This window comes from Chaetodon auriga, chromosome 22 (genome assembly GCF_051107435.1).
Source record: "Chaetodon auriga isolate fChaAug3 chromosome 22, fChaAug3.hap1, whole genome shotgun sequence".
Taxonomy (NCBI): Eukaryota; Metazoa; Chordata; class Actinopteri; order Chaetodontiformes; family Chaetodontidae; genus Chaetodon; species Chaetodon auriga.
Window position 1 is genome coordinate 19980001 of NC_135095.1, and position 16138 is coordinate 19996138.

Sequence of the window (16138 nt, forward strand, 5' to 3'; positions counted from 1 at the left end):
TCTCTTATTTTGGTAGTTTTGTCCATCATCTCATCAGTTTTGGTCAAAAGAAATCAGAGGTATAATTAGCAGCTTGAGTGTCCCAAAGAATCTGGTAAAAACAGCCAAAGAATGAGTGAGCCCTGGTGTAGCTTCGTGGTTCACACCCACCACAGCACCCTGATGAAGCATCAGTGTGTTTTTACATAAATGATGATAATGATGATGATAAATGAGAGCGCAGTGTTCATCACAAACTGTTTTTATCAAACATCTTCTCATCTCGCACAAAAAGAAATTGACATTTGAAAGTGCTTTTAGTAAATGTGGTTAACATGAAACCCTGAAGCTCCACCAGAGTTCACTCGTTTTTTGGCTGTTTTTAGCAGACAGGCACGATGAGGCCACCTGTAACTTACCTTCAACCTAACTAACTAACTGAACTGAATGGGATCACCTGAGGCTCAGGTAGCTGCTGCTGCTGCTCACTGCCGCTCCATCTTCACGCATTTCTGTAGTTATGAAGAAGCACAGGACTGTTTTTGTTCGTGTTTGTTTCTTTTTGTTTGTTTGTTTGTGTTTGTTTTTGTATATTAAGTGAAACGTTGAATATCATCGTACAGCAAAACCAAAGTTTGATTGTTCTCTGTGAGCCAGTTTGGACTTTATTGCTCTGAGCTCATAATGCTCCTCTGGCTCCCAGTCAAACGTACACATAACTCAGTGCTACACATACACACACACACACACACACACACACACTAATACTAATGTAGCCAGCCTAGCTCAACTTGGCAGACTCCATTAAACTAGAAATGGATTGAATGGTGTGTGTGTGTGTGTGTGTGTGTGTGTGTGTGTGTGTGTGTGTGTGTGTGTGTGTGTGTGCTTGTGCTTGTGCTTGCATGCATGTGCGAGTGCACGTGTGTGTGTTTTACTTCAGCAGTGCATGCACACACAGGTCAGCTCTTGCTTTATTTTCCCAGAGTGCTTTTCTGCCTGCACCTAATGGCTGCACCCTGTGGTGTGTGTGTGTGTGTGTGTGTGTGTGTTTGTCCATCACATTATATATTTCATAAGTGCTGAAGTCTTAACAACAAACTAAAGCCGCTTTGGCTTTGGAAGTAATATCTCAACACACACACACACACACACACACACACACACACACACTGATGTCATCTTTATGATGTGGATTACTCTGCGTTTTTAAAAACAGCACATCTGATTTTTCGTTTGTGTCTTTCTGTCTTTGAGTCTTTGTATCTTTTAAAAAAATATAACAATATAAACATATATACAATCGATGAGGTAGAGGTGGAATGTGAAGAGTGTCGGGGGGGTTCCGGGCCTTGTTGATCAGGCTGACAGCAGACGGGAAAAAACTGTTCTTGTGGCGTGAGGTTTGGTCCTGATGGACCGCAGCCTCCTGCCAGAGGGGAGTGGCTCAAAGAGTTTGTGTCCGGGGTGAGAGGGATCAGCCACAATCTTTTCTGCACGCCTCAGGGTCCTGGAGGCGTACAGGTCCTGAAGAGATGGGAGATTGCAGCCAATCACCTTCTCTGCAGACCGAATGACACGCTGCAGTCTGCCCTTGTCCTTGGCGGTGGCAGCAGCGTACCAGATGGTGATGGAGGAGGTGAGGATGGACTCGATGATGGCTGTGTAGAAGTGCACCATCATTGTCTTTGGCAGGCTGAATTTCTTCAGCTGCCGTAGGAAGAACATCCTCTGCTGTGCTTTCTTGATGTGAGGTGTTAATGTCTTTGAGGTGTGAGAGCACGAGGCGCTCAAAGGACTTCATGACCACAGAGGTCAGGGCGACGGGTCTGAAGTCGTTAAGTCCTGTGGTCCTTGGCTTCTTGGCAACAGGGATGAACACTGGACGGTGGCAACACTGTCGCCTCACAGCAAGAAGGTCCTGGGTTCGATTCTCGCTGCGGGCACCGGGGGTGTGTCCTCCACGGGGGGGGTGTCCTCCACGGGGGGTGTGTCCTCCACCAGGCCTTCGGCGCCTGCTGCTTGAGGAAAAAGGCCTTTCTGTGTGGAGTTTGCATGTTCTCCCCGTGTTCACCTGGGGGATCCTCCATAAAATATACCCCCACTAAAAACATGCAAGAAGATCACCACCTGACCAATGGTGACAAAGGAACTGGGTCCCCGGGCACCGGTTGGATGGCAGCCCACCGCTCCTGGTCTGCCGCGGAGGAAGGACGACCAGGATGGGTTAAAGGCGGAAGTTAAATTTCACCAGTGCATGGGCGTGTGTGGGCATGATATGGGCATGTATCTGTGTGACGAATAAAGGGGATTGTCCCTCTGATTCTCTCTTATTCTTATTCTTATCAGCGCAGTGCTTCAAGGCAGACGGGGAGAGAATCTGGTCCAGCTGAATCTGAATCTGAATCTGAATCTGAATCTGAATCTGGTCCAGCTGCTTTCCGGGGGTTCTGTCTCCTGAAGAGTTTGTTGACGTCCCTCTCATGGATGGAAAGAGTCGTCACTGGGGGGGGGGGGGGGGGCTTTAAGGTGGGCATTGGTGGAGGTGACTGGAGCTGGAGCTGTTCAGAGGTGTCGTGGGGGATGGTTGCTGGACTGTCCCTTTGTCTTTCAAAGCGGCAGTAGAACTGGTTCAGGTCGTTGGCTAGGCGTCGACCGTTGATGGAGTGGGGGGCTTTAGGCTTGTAGTTAGTGATCTGCCTGAGCGTCCAGACAGACGCAGAGTCGTTAGCTGAGAACTGGTGTTGGAGCTTCTCAGAGTACAGTCGTTTAGCCTCTTTCACCGCTTTGCTAAACTTGTACTTCGACTCTTTGTATCTGTCTTTGTCCCCACTCCTGAAGGCCTCTTCCGGTTTGTCATTGTTGTAACTCACCCTGGTGCGTGATGGAACACAGCAGTCCTCACAGAAGCTGATGTAGGACATCACAGCCTCCGTGTACTCATCCAGACTGTTCCAGACCGCTCCACACGCAGTATCTGGTCGGCGAGCATACGCTGTGCGTCCTGCATGTTGGCTTGCGGCGGGATGTAAACGCCGACCAGAATGAATGAAGCGAACTCACGGGGTGAATAAAAAGGCTTACAGTTAATGATGAAAGATTCCAGGTCAGGAGAACAGTGCTGCTGGATCACTGTCACGCCGTTGCACCAACCACTGTTGATGAAGAAACAGATTCCTCCACCTTTAGTTTTGCCGGAAAGTTCCGTGTCTCTGTCCGCGGTAGAGTTGGAAGCCAGCCAGCTGCAGCGCAGAGTCCGGTATTAATCCACAGAGCCACGTCTCGGTGAAGCACAGAACCGCAGATGAAGAAAAGTCCCTGTTTTTACCCAACAGCAGTTGCAAAATTTAGGAAATAAATCCTCTGGTGTTGTTACCCTGATGTTCATGAGCTCTTCTCTGGTGAAAGAGCTCCGGGTACCGTCGCAAAACACAGTTACAACAAAACAAAACAACACGCACACGCAAAACAACAACACACCGAGGCAGCCGTCCACGGCGCCAGCTTGGAAACAGATTTCATTTCTAATGTGTGTCTTCGTGTCTTTGTGTCTTTTCTGTCTTTGTGTCATCGTGTCTTTCTGTCTTCGTGTCTTTCTGTCTTTGTGTCTTCGTGTCTTCGTGTCTTTCTGTCTTTCTGTCATCGTGTCTTCATGTCTTTTCTGTCGTCCTGTCTTCGCATCTTTGGGTCTTTGTGTCTTTTCTGTCTTTGTGTCGTCGTTTCTTTCTGTCTTTGTGTCTTTGTGTCTTTTCTGTCTTTCTGTCTTTGTGTCGTCGTGTCTTTGTGTCTTTTCTGTCTTTCTGTCTTTCTGTCTTTGTGTCTTTCTGTCTTTCTATCGTCGTGTCTTTTCTGTCTTTCTGTCTTTGTGTCTCTCTGTCGTGTCGGTGGCACGGTGGCAACACTGTCGCCCCACAGCAATCTCGCTGCAGGCACCGGGTGTGTCCTCCACCAGGCCTTCGGTGCCTGCTGCTCGAGGAGGGCCTTTCTGTGTGGAGTTTGCATGTTCTCCCCGTGTTCACCTGGGGTATCCTCCGTAAAATATACCCCCACTAAAAACATGCAAGAAGATCACCACCTGACCAATGGTGACGACGAGATGGGTCCCCGGGCACCGGTCTGGCTGCCCACCGCTCCTGGTCTGCCGCGGAGGAGGGACGACCAGGATGGGTTAAAGGCGGAAGTTAAATTTGTGGACGAAGCGTCTGCTTTGGTTCTCGCCTGTCGATGCTGCTGCTTTGCGTTCAGGCCGAGTTGCTGAGCTGTTCGTGTGTGTGTCTGTTATTGTTTGACAAAGATCATCTGTCAGCGTGACTCATCACGGAAGGACGCTGCTGTCCCAAACACAATACACAAAGGACAGAGACAAGCTGAGATCAGGGAAGATTTGACATTCTTACAGGAGAAAGACACGAGAAAGACGTTTCAATAGGAAATCAAACACAACAAACAGAGTAAGTGAGAGTCGGACTGAGATTTGAAAGCCACAAGTGATTATTGAGCCGCAGGCGGCGATCAATACCCGTATCAGCGCCCGCAGACTCGCTGTGCGTCCTGCAGCAGGACAGGCCTCATTAATCTCACCTTCAAGCAGATTCCTTCCACTTCCCGTCGTTTAAAGCGCAGATTGGCTCTGAATCCTGCATCTGCGGCTGTAATCCGCTGATCTGCTGCCCGACCGGAGACGTGAAGGATGAGGACCAGGATGAGGAGATGAAGGCAGACGGCCAATTACAGCCAAGTCATTTCCTCGTTTATGACTTAATTATGTTATGGATGTAAATGTGGCGGCCGACCAAAGGGCAGCGCTCCACAGGCTTTACCTCCAACCTTTACTCCATTTTAATATTAACAACCAACTGTGAGCCCAAACTCATCGTTTAAGGAGGCCAGTGGCAAACAGTCCTCAAACTGTCTTTAACTGTCCTTAAACTGTCCTCAGACTGTCCTCGATATTCGTTTGACCTCATTAGAGATGAAATGCAGTGCAACAGATCAGCTGAAAGGTCGCCGCATTCATGAAAGCTTTGTTTCTTCAGGAAACAGAATAATTTAATCACAGAAGAATGACGACAGTAATAGTGTGTGTGTGTGTGTGTGTGTGTGTGTGTGTGTGTGTGTGTGTGTGCGCGTGTGTGTGTGTGTGTGTTAAAGAGAGTGAGAGTGTGTGAGTGTGTGTGTGTGCATGCGCTGCTAACTTAAATTAATTAAGCGTAATGAGGCAGAGCTTCTGGAGCTCCAGGACGTCAGGGGGCCGTCGGTGCCTCCCTGCCCAGCCAGGAGCCTCTGTCTCCTCCTGCTTCAGCCACCTCGCTCCAGTGAAACTGCTCTGGAAATAACCAGCAGTGACATTTTCCTTCCTCCAGGTTTCTGCGGTGGTCTTCATCACTGCAGCCGGAGGAAGGGGCTCTGCTTAAAGCTGCCTTCTGATCAGCCTGGATCTGAATCTGGAGTTTTGGCCGTCGTGTCGTAGTACCTCGGTCACTCTGTCTAACGTGTACCTCAGCTGTACTTCAAAGCCAATCCTTTTGTGCTAAGTAAGATTTCAGATGCAGTACTTTTACCTCTAGCGGAGCATTTCTGCACTGTGGTATTCTTACTTTCTCTGAAGTAAGTAACTTTCTCTGCTGAACTTTAAGTCTCATTTGGGTCATTTTGAAAGGCAGCAAACCTTTTATTTTTAGTTTGGAGGTTGTTCCGAAATGATGCAGCAAACACGGTGATTTCTCCTCTCAGGACAAACACACCTCCTCAACACACACTCACACACCTGACCTGCAGAGGCTGAGAGGCAGGCAGACAGGTGGACAGACAGGTGGACGTGGCCTCATGTTCATGTGTTTAGCAGTCAGCCACAAAGACAGCTGCAGGTCAGAAACATGCTGATTATCAGAAAAACTCACTTTAATGTACTGTGTGTATATATACTGCACCTTATTACTGACAGATGTACGTTTTGAATACTTTTGAATGACTTTTACTTGTAATTTGTATTCCTTCAGTGTGATATTACCACTTTTACCTAAGTTCTGAGTACTTCTACATCATACGAATACAGCTCTCAATAAAGCTGAATGTTTCATTCTGTTAGCCAATGAGGGTCCTCCTTTCTAACCCGTGTTTACCCTTTAATCCCATTAGTAACTAAGCTATTTTGACCAGTGTTAGCATAGCTAGCATGTTAGCGGTTATGAGCTGTGTTCACTGTGTTCACAAGTGTCTCTGAGCTCATGTGTTCGTCTCCTTCATCCTTCATGTGTTCACAAAGTGGTGAACTCGCTCCATCCTCTGTGATCCACTGAGCCTTTCCAGGACGCCCCTTTCATACCCAATCATGATGCTCTCACCTGTCACCAATCAGCCTGTTTACCTGTGGAATGTTCCAAACAGGTGTTTTTGGAGTGTTCCACATCTTTCCCAGCTTTTTTTCAGGTCAGTTTGTGTCAGAGAGGATCAGATCAGGTGATTACTTCCTGATTCTGATCAATGCTTCTTTATCAATACCTGATAAAACAACAATATCTCTTCTATCTCTTCTTCATTTCTTCTAAAGTATATCTGTTCTGATCTGATCTGATCTGATATGCATCAACAAAATGAAACAATAAATGAAGAGCTCGCCTGGAGACCAGCAGGAGGCTCAGGTGGACTCAGGTGGACTCAGGTGTGACAGCAGACTGTCTTTGAACATAAACCGTCTGATGCCTCGGCAGCACCTCGGAGCAGCTTTAAGTGTGTGTGTTCGCTGCCGCCTCATGTCCACACACTCCATTGATCCCATTTAGGCCACTTATCAGGGCCTGAAACACACCCAACTGTAACCTCCACCTGTTGTCATGGCAACCACAGTCATCTGGGAAGGCGACCCACTTGTGACATCATCGGGCGAGGCGTGTTTGATTGGCTGCTTGATGAATGGTGCTGAGGATGAATGGGGGGAGAGAGAGAGAGAGAGAGAGAGAGCGTGATGGTCTCTCTACCTTCACTGAGCTGGATGAGACAGACAGACAGAAACAAAAGACGTCACACGGACGAGTTCAAGCACCTCAAACACAAAATACATTTTACAGCTTTAGTCTTACAAGTACAGGTACTATAACTGCACACTTCTTCAGTCTTCTCCTCTTTATATGAGTGCCGCTGAAACTGATCAGTCCATTGATCAATGATCGATCATCTGATGTTTTAATGGTTTCAATGATCTCTGCTGATGTTTGTTCTTCTCACATGTTTGATTTGCTGCTTTTCCTCTCAATGATCTCGTCACCACATTTCTCACTATTTTACAATGTTTCCAAAGCAAATAATGAGACCAGAGAAGAGAACAGACACAGGGGACACTTTACCCCCCCCCCCAATCACATCATCGTCATAGCAACCATTTGATCCACAGTAACCCGCCAGGCACCAATCAACCTCCTGCTTGGTGACTCTGTGTGTGTGTGTGTGTGTGTGTGTGTGTGTGTGTGTGTGTGTGTGTGTGAGAGAGAGAGAGAGAGAGAGAGAGATTATGTTTGGGTGGTGAAACTGAAACGAGCCTGTTGAAGAGGAGGACGTTGCAGACCCGCTCTGAGCCAATCAGTATTAAACTTGTCACCTTGTTTTGACCGTTTTGCAGCGCCCCCTGCTGGGTGACCGTCACTGTCAGAGCAGCAGAGGCCACGGCCATCCAATCAGAGACAAATGAATTTATGTTAAAATGAAAGTTTAAAATCAGCTCTGTGACAAGTTCTTATGCAAGACAACAGTTAGAGTACTAATACTACACTGTTAAAATACTCTGTCCTGCATTGAAATGTACTTCAGTGAAAATGTGTCAGTATAATGAGGAAAATGTACTTGAAGTACTGCAGTAAAGTGTCCCCTGTGACTGTTATTATGATTTGTTCTTCTTCACTTTTCTCTGTGTACTTGTACTCACTTCTGCGACTCTTGAATTCTCCTCTGGGGTTGATGAAGGCTCATCTCTCAGTGCACAATAACATCCACTCAAATGCAAGTTGTACTGATCACATCTCATATTTTTCCTGTTTTCATGTGCAATCGTCATTTTTAAATGAGTACTATGTATGAGTAAATAAGTGTACGTATTGTATATATTGTAAATTCCATAGGGTATATAACACTTGTGCAATATTTTCTTGTCTTCCTGTTCTCTGACTTTTTGCACTCTGTCTTGTTGCTGCTGTAACGTGAATTTCCCCCATTGTGGGATAAATAAAGTCTATCTTATCTTATCTCATCTTATCTCGTCTTATTGAGGACTGATCTTGGTGGTGTTTTCTGGCCCTCAGTGCTCGTTCGTCCCTCCATGTGAGAGGGACAACCAGAAGAACAAAGACAGCGTTTTGTGGTGGGAAGACTATTTCACCAAAGAGGTCAGCAGCCAGTCCTTCACCTGCTTCTTCAACCAGCAGAGGAGGTGAGATGAGCACACACACACACACACACACACACACACACACACACACACGTGTGGTGGAGTCTATTTCCAGGTGTGATTCAGATAAATTGGAAACAGGAAGTGTGATGCTGTGAAATTTGCCTCGGTGACAGATCATTGTTGCCTCGGGAGATTACAGATGGCCGCTGCTACCTGCGGCGTGTCATGGGGATATTTTTAACAGAACCTTTCCCACTCTTTCATTTGCTGCCTGTGACCTTTGACCTCACAGAAGTGACTCTTAACTCACAGTCATCATGTTTTCAGTCTGAATCTGAGGAGTTGTGGTTCTGGGATTAATTTTTTGTGAAGACAGCAGTTACTCCAGTCCTGTGCTTAACTATAATTGGAGGTACTTGTACTTTACTTGAGCACCTTCTTCTTTTAGCATCGAGCACCTGACCCTGAACAAACACTGATGCGGAAATAAAACAAGGAAATGATTAATGCACAAAATCCTCTCATGCTGGAACCTGGAGGGACACTTGGTGGCTGTAGATGATTAGAGATAAAGAAAGGATCCTTTTCTTTTTTAGATTTGATTTATTATGTCGCCCGTGAGGAAGCAAAGGCTTTTCCTGCCGTGACCGAAAACTGATGAGGCAGAGAAACCAGAAATCTCCTTTAGTGTGTCAGCTTAATCCTCCTGTTATTCATTGACGGTGCTTACCTGTGACCTTGGCTGGTTTTATTTTTATCTCTGCACCAGAAGAATCAGAATGAGGAAGCTCAGCTTCATAAACGAGGGTCCGGTGGGGGCTTGCGTTGCTACCAACGAGCTGCTCCTTTGTGTTTTAGAGAAAAAGAACTGGAACACTCAAAAGGTTTGTTAAGACGAGGAAACACACTTTTTCTCCTGGTGTGTGGGGTTATATTTAAAAACCTGCAGTATTAGCATCACTTGATTTTTCCTTGCTCTGTCTCAACTGTTCATTGGACACAGGACAGTGTCCAGGCTGCTGGTGGCCCCGTCCTCTTAGCTAATGCTGCATCACCGGCAGTTCAGTCCAGCTAATTCTGTCTCTGCAGCCTTTTATCGGATCACTGCACCAGCAGCAGATTAACTCCACTGATATCATGTTAGCTTCATGTCCAGTTAACTAATGTTGGATTGCAGCTAGCTTAGCCTCTCTCTGTTAGCATCATGCTTGGATAGCTGTTTGAATACTGAGCCATGCTAACGTGACGTTAGATTTCTGCCCCTTTTCTGGATTACAAGTAGATCAGCACCACGAATCTGAATCTGCTTTATTGGCTGAGTATGTGAAGACAAAGAAGGAATTGACTCCAGTCTGAAGGTGTGGATTAGCCAGGAGTTTGGTGGCGTCAGACGCCACCAAGATGGCAACGGCTGGAGTCACTGAGCTTCATGGTGGATCTTCAGAAAGGGCGTCCATGTTTTTTAGTCAGTGGATTCTGCCTCTGCTGCTTGTTTATTTCTTCTTCTTCTTGTGATTTCAGGCCAGATGACGTGTTGTGGCGCCGCTCCCATGACACCAGCGTCCTGCTGCACTGCGTCCTCTGGCCAATGGTGTCGCTCCTCCTGGGCACGCTCATTGTGCTGCTGACGGTGTGCGCTCGCTCGCTGGCCGTTCGAGCCGAAGCTCTCCAGAAGAGGAAGTGCTCCTACGAGGTGTGCCAAGACCTGTCAGCCGCCTCAGATCGCCGCTGCAACAAGGCCGAAGACCCCCTCTCCACGAACTCTGACCCCGAGCTGTCGTCGCCCACAAGGACCCTACCGCTGTTTGCGGTGCCAGTGCGACGGCGCGATCGAGAACATTAAGACGAAACAGGAAGCTGTGTTCACATCGTGAGTCCTCGAGAGCAAACTGCCAGCAGGCGTCTGATGTTAAAACCAGGAGTGGCTGTAAATGGAGGATGATGGGAAATCCACCTGTTGTCTCCAGAGTTCAGCAGAAAATCAGCCGCTCTCCTTTGATTGACTGTTGGACGCTGAACCTTCCGATTTGAATCAGGATGTTTTCTGTCATTACGAAGAGTTCTTATAACAATGACGGCGAGCGACGGGGACGCCAGCTGCCGTCTGACCTGCAGCTCTCCTCCTCATCTAGTCTCCCTTTGAGTCCCAGTAGCCATAAGTGTTAAAACTAGAGCCAAAGTCAACCTCCCGTCAGGTTAGCCACCGTTCCTCCAGCCTCTTGGCCTCAGTGACGGATTCTACGTTTACATGACACGTTCACAGATGGATGAGAGTCTGCCAGCAGCTTGAACCTGGTATGAGTTTAACAAGTCAGACAGCATCCAGAAAACTACAGGTTTCATGTTTGTCATCCACCAGCCATCCCTCTGCTGTGGTCCAACCTCCCTGTGCTCCTAAGAGCCATTGAATCAACGGTGGGGGAAGTACTCAGTACTTTATTAAAGTACCAATACCAAAAACAAAACACTCCGTTACAGGTAAAACTCCTGCATTCACTCTACAAAATGTACTTCAAGTAAAAGTAGCTTCATACTCTTTGCTAGTTTTGGCCAGTGGTGCCCAACCAAGGGGTCAGGCCACTCCAAAAGACTGGCAGATCAATCTGAACGGTCATCAGATTTGTATTAATTTGATGGACTTTTTGTACAATATTTGATCATTTGAACGGTTATTGAAATGAAACCAGGTGAGACGTTTAGGAGGGAAATATCTGAACTGATAACAGATGGTTTGAGAGTCACAGTTTAAGATGAGATGTTCAAGGTCATCACTTGTTTTTTTGAGTGAAATCTTACTCTGGAAATAACTACAGCCATCAGATGAATGTAGATGAGTAAAAAAATACAAAATTTTGCTCTAAAGTGTAGTGGAGTAGAAGTTTGAAGTATAATAGACTGGAAATATTCAAGTGAAGTACATCAAATTTGTACCTAAGTATGGTGCAGTACTTGAGTAAATGTACCCAGTTACTTTCACCAGCGGCCCAGCAGAGGTCGTCCTGCAGGACGCTCCGTCACATCCATCACGTCCCCGTCCGAATCAGCCGAGGATGATCAGCTGATCTGATCAATAAGCTGTTCCTTCATTTGATCTTATACCGACTCTCTTGCCTCTTGTCATCAGGTGGAAAATAAACTGTCAACAGAGGAAACATTTTAAAATCAGTGTGATTGGAGGTGAATTTAAATAATTGAACTGACTTCATCATTTATTTATGAATTCAAATACACTGTAGACTCGTCAGAGGGCCCATTAGCGACTCCTGTTGCCTCAGGGGCTCCAAACCGCCTCCTGGCTCTTGATGTGAGAGCTCTTTGAACCTTGAAGGTGTTTGCAGAAAGCAGAAACAAACCGCAGGCTCTGATGCTGGAGCTCAGACTTTTATTCATGAAGCCACGACAAAGTGACGAGCTGTCAGATGCGTCAGGAAAACCAGGAGTGACGCAAATATTCAAACATTCACCAAACAGCCATGATGTCAATGCCCTCATATGGTGACAAATGGCAAAAGTTCCTAAAAAGTTCTTGTGGTTTGCTTTTAAACATATGTGTTATCTCGAGAGCATTTCAGTAAATGATTACAAACTTGGCCATCCTCACCTTCCCTATCTGACCCATAAAGTTTATTTGTATTTTTAAATACCATGAAGACAATCCTTCAGCTCTGAAGTCTCTCATTTGGGTTTAATACCAACGCTGTGTGTTCTTATTAATCCAGTCATATTAAACACATTTTTTTCGTCCTTTATTCGACTTTCATGCTCAACGTTAGTACGAATCACACGACCCCACTGACAATTCCATTAAAGTTTTATTCAAACAAGATGGCCCCGTCGTTAAAAGCAAAGACAAAAAGAGGAAGACAGTTACTCTGAGTGGCTTTGACATGAATTTGTGAAGACGCTGAGAGACGAGCACAGTTTGGTCTGTGTCGTTTCAGCCTGGCTGTAAAATGAATAAAATCAATCTGTTCAGAGTCTTCCTGCCATCGAACAATCAGAGCATCAGTCAGGCCTTTGAGACTTCATGAGACTCGAGAAGAAGACACTGAGAGGATGTAGCAGAGCTCTGTCGTGCTCACTGCTGATCATCAGGAAACAGTGAGGAAGACGACGTTAGAACAGCTCGTGGCTGCAGCCTGCAGGCCTTTCAGCGGCCACCCAGGATCCAGACCATGTGACTGAAGCAGGAGGCTTTGACCCTGTTTATTTCGAGCCGCTGCAGGTCCAGGCTGGTCCACTTATCTGAGCTCAGACAGTAACGTGTGAACGCAGCCGAGAAGCATCCGAGATGGACTGAAGCCTGATGGTTTCAATGGTTTCAATGATTCAAATGCATCCGCCGTTGCAGGACTCAGACAAAGACTTTACTTTCGGTACCTGTGTGCCTGTCTGTCTGCACCTGTCTGTCTCCTCTGTGCAGCTCAAGTTTGTTCTGTGTCTCCAGCTGTTTCTACACATATCGATCAATCCCTGATCAGTCCAGCCTCTGACTGACTTGTCCACATGTAGCCCCAAAACCACGAGGGACTGCAGTCAGATGTGTCATGTGATGGACAGAGATGAAATGTGTAAACGGGGTCTGAGTAAATCCTGGCGGTGCAGATGGTTCATTGCTCTGAACTGATGATCTGAGCTGATCCGGTTAACGTCCACTCTGCTGTGGTCCTCTGGTCTCAAGCTGCTCTGAGGTGTTTATGTTGACTGATTGTAGAGAAGCAATAATAATTCTGGCTCTTTTTTTTTCACATCTGTCTGTGGGATTTGCAGCTGAAAGTCGAGGAACCGTGTTGTTGTTGAAGAGCTGTTCGATCTGCCATCAGTGCTCAACTGTTAATGTCTGTGATGGTTTAGTTTCCACCGCTGAAATCTATGGTCAAACTAACAGGCTGCCATATTTGGTTTTCTTTCCTTCATCAACAGTCTCTCGTGCAGCCTGTCGTTCGTCACTCCTGTAAATCTGATTGGCTGTTTGCTCCCTCACATCAGAAGGTGGTGGGTCTGTTGGCAAAGATGATCTGGATTCATTCATGACTCTGAAATATGATTTATGACACATGATATCAAATATAAGTCAGTCAGACGGAGTGGAAACGAGGCACCCTCTGGCCTGGACCCCGTGCTGAGGAAGGGGGACCCCGAGTGGTTCAGGAGGCCCAGGTCTGGGCTGCAGACCTGGAACATGCCGGCACAGATAAGATAGATGTTTGCTGAGTCAGAAATGTTTTCAAGTCCACAGAGATCATCACTGCTGTTATTCCTCCTGTCTGGTTCCAGCGTGTTAGTCCCGCCCACAGCACTGATTGGCTAATCGTGTCCCTGGACAGCACTCATTGGATCGTCTCCTTCTTCAGAAAAGAAACTGCTGTTTTATGTCAGGATGCTAAAAGAAGAGTCAAAAAAAAAATCTAGCTGAGTGTTACCAAACCCAAACTTCCCAAAGTCAGTACAAAGACCAGCGTCTGCAGGACTGTTTCCTCGTCTGGAGTTTGGGTTCTCTTTTCCACTTCCTGTCATTACTCGATCAGATCGGGTCGTATCGTTACGGGAGCTATATGCTGGTCATACAGCAGCTGACCGTCGGCGTGACGGCGTATCAGCATCAGACGATGTTTTAAGAGATGAGTGTGAGAGGTTTGGCTGAAGTTTGGCCATTTCCTGTGTGATCTTCTTCTTCTCTTTAATTTTGAAAGAGGAGAAGCAGCTTTGCATAAAAGCAGATGTATTGTTCCGTAAATCGACTTCTAATGTCTGAATTTGAGACTAAATAACTTTTGTGCCGCGCAGTCAGTTCACAACAGGTCTGCTATCACCAAACATGATTCACCGCGCGTGAGGGGCGAGCTGCGATCACCAAGCATCGTCTCCAGATTCCTGCCACCGCCATCGCGACGGTCTAAAAATGACCTACATGTTGCTTAGCAACAGCCACAAGGCAAAGTGATGTCGCTGCCAATGAAAAGTGAAGGAGGCGGACTTCAGTGTGCGGCTGCCTCCGTCCTCGGTGGCCCGACTGTTGGTGTAAATACAAGTGTTCCTCCTCAGGTTTGGTGGTAAATGTGTCCGTCGCACACGTTTCTTCTTCTCTGTCCTTCTCTGTGTGCCGTCCACTTCGACCTGAGCAGAGTTCAGCCTGTCAGTAGCAAACTTTCCCTGAAAACAAACTCTGGTTTTCATCCTTCCTGAGGCGTAACGTGCAGAAACAGTGTTTCAGGTTTAACTGATCTCAGTTTACAATCGTTTTCTAACAGATTTTTCGGCTAAATTCACATAAACAAACAAATGAATGACCGTGTTTTACACACAGAACGGGAAAAAAATGATAGATGTCAAGACTCCTGATGCACCAGAAGCTTGGAAAAAGCGGTTTTTGCTTATGTCCCTCGAGGGCCTCTGTAGTCATGCCCTCATTAAGATAAAAAGCAAAACTCTGAAGGTTCTCCAAACACCAGTGTCCAAAGAAAGCCGTGTGACGTTCAGAGACATCAGGAAAACACAGGGCGGGTCCTGACGATGAGTTCAAAGACTGTAGAGAGTGAATATAAAGAGGCAGAGCAGGAAAACTGATGTAGCTTCATGATGTAGCTTTGTTTACTGCATCATCCATCTTTCCTTCCCTTCTCTCCTTTCATCTTCCCTTGTTCCCTCCTCTTCCTACCTTTTCTTCTTCTCTCTCCAATTCTTTCATTTCCCTCCTTTCTTTCTCCCGTGCTCCTATTTCTTGCATTTCTTTTTAACTTTTCTTTTTCTCTTGTCTCTCTCCCTCCTGGCATTTTCTTTCATTCGTTGTGCTAAAATTACAAACCTGTTTCAGAGAAGCATCATTTCTGAAAACTTTGATGAGACAAAATCATGAAACTTTTAGGACTCAGATGTGTTGATCTGCTGTCAGATGCTGTTTTGAACATCGCTGATATTTAGAGCATAGACGAGGTTTCAGTGTGTTTCAGTCGTGTAAACTGAGTAAAAGCCATGCTGTTGTCATTTTTCCCCTGAATCATCCCAACTCTCCAAAGAAAATGTAGCGTCACCGTAGCATTTTTGTGTATTTTTATGAGACTTAATGAGCTGTTGTTGTCTTTCTGTCCAACATTGATAATGTTAGATTTTCTATCTGAAGCCATATGCTAAGCTGTTAACTGCAGTAGCAACGAAACGCTGTATTTCGCTTCTTCACCACAAAAATAGAAAATGTTTAATTATATTCTTACGGGCATGATTTTGGTATTTAATGAGATTTTAATTAATTTTCTGGTTTATTTTAAAGTTAATCCACTCTGTGAAATCCAGTATCTGATGGCTCACATGGAGGAAAAAGTCTTTCATTTAATGTATAAATGTCATTATTGTTATTACTGTGGTTGTTAGTGAGCAGGAGGCTCCTTCTCTTTTCTTTGTACTCTGCACTGTGGCGTCCTTCATCTCCTCTGAACCTCAGCTGTGTACCATGTGACCCAGGTAGCCGCTTCGCCATGTTTATCGATTACGATGAGAACTATAGTGCCTGATAGAGATCTTTAAATAAAAACATTTGTCTTCATCGTGAGTCTCACTGCAGCCTTTTCTTCTTCTGTCTGAGCACAAATGAATCCACCTGACGTTCATTTAAACACACATTTATGTGTTTTCAGTTACATCATTGTGAATGTGTCATTTACAATGAGGAAAACAAGGTATGATATGATCATCACATGTTTGTTTTAGGGGTGACACAAATAGTCTCTGTTCTATTCTTGTAATGAAACAAACAAAGTATTTGTCGTCACATAATAATATTTT

At 45.9% G+C, this 16138-nt stretch overlaps 1 protein-coding gene across 1 annotated transcript in view; it reads left to right on the top strand.

Annotated features, from left to right (window-relative positions):
* Positions 1 to 15868, top strand: part of LOC143315259 (calcium-activated potassium channel subunit beta-4-like) — a 27753-nt gene extending 11885 nt beyond the window's left edge. Inside the window, exons 3-4 of the mRNA XM_076722859.1 lie at positions 8271 to 8398; positions 9881 to 15868. Coding sequence (XP_076578974.1) covers positions 8271 to 8398; positions 9881 to 10202 — 450 coding nt within the window. The 3' untranslated portion in view covers positions 10203 to 15868. The remainder of the gene's footprint in view (positions 1 to 8270; positions 8399 to 9880) is intronic.
* The last annotated feature ends 270 nt before the right edge of the window (positions 15869 to 16138 follow it).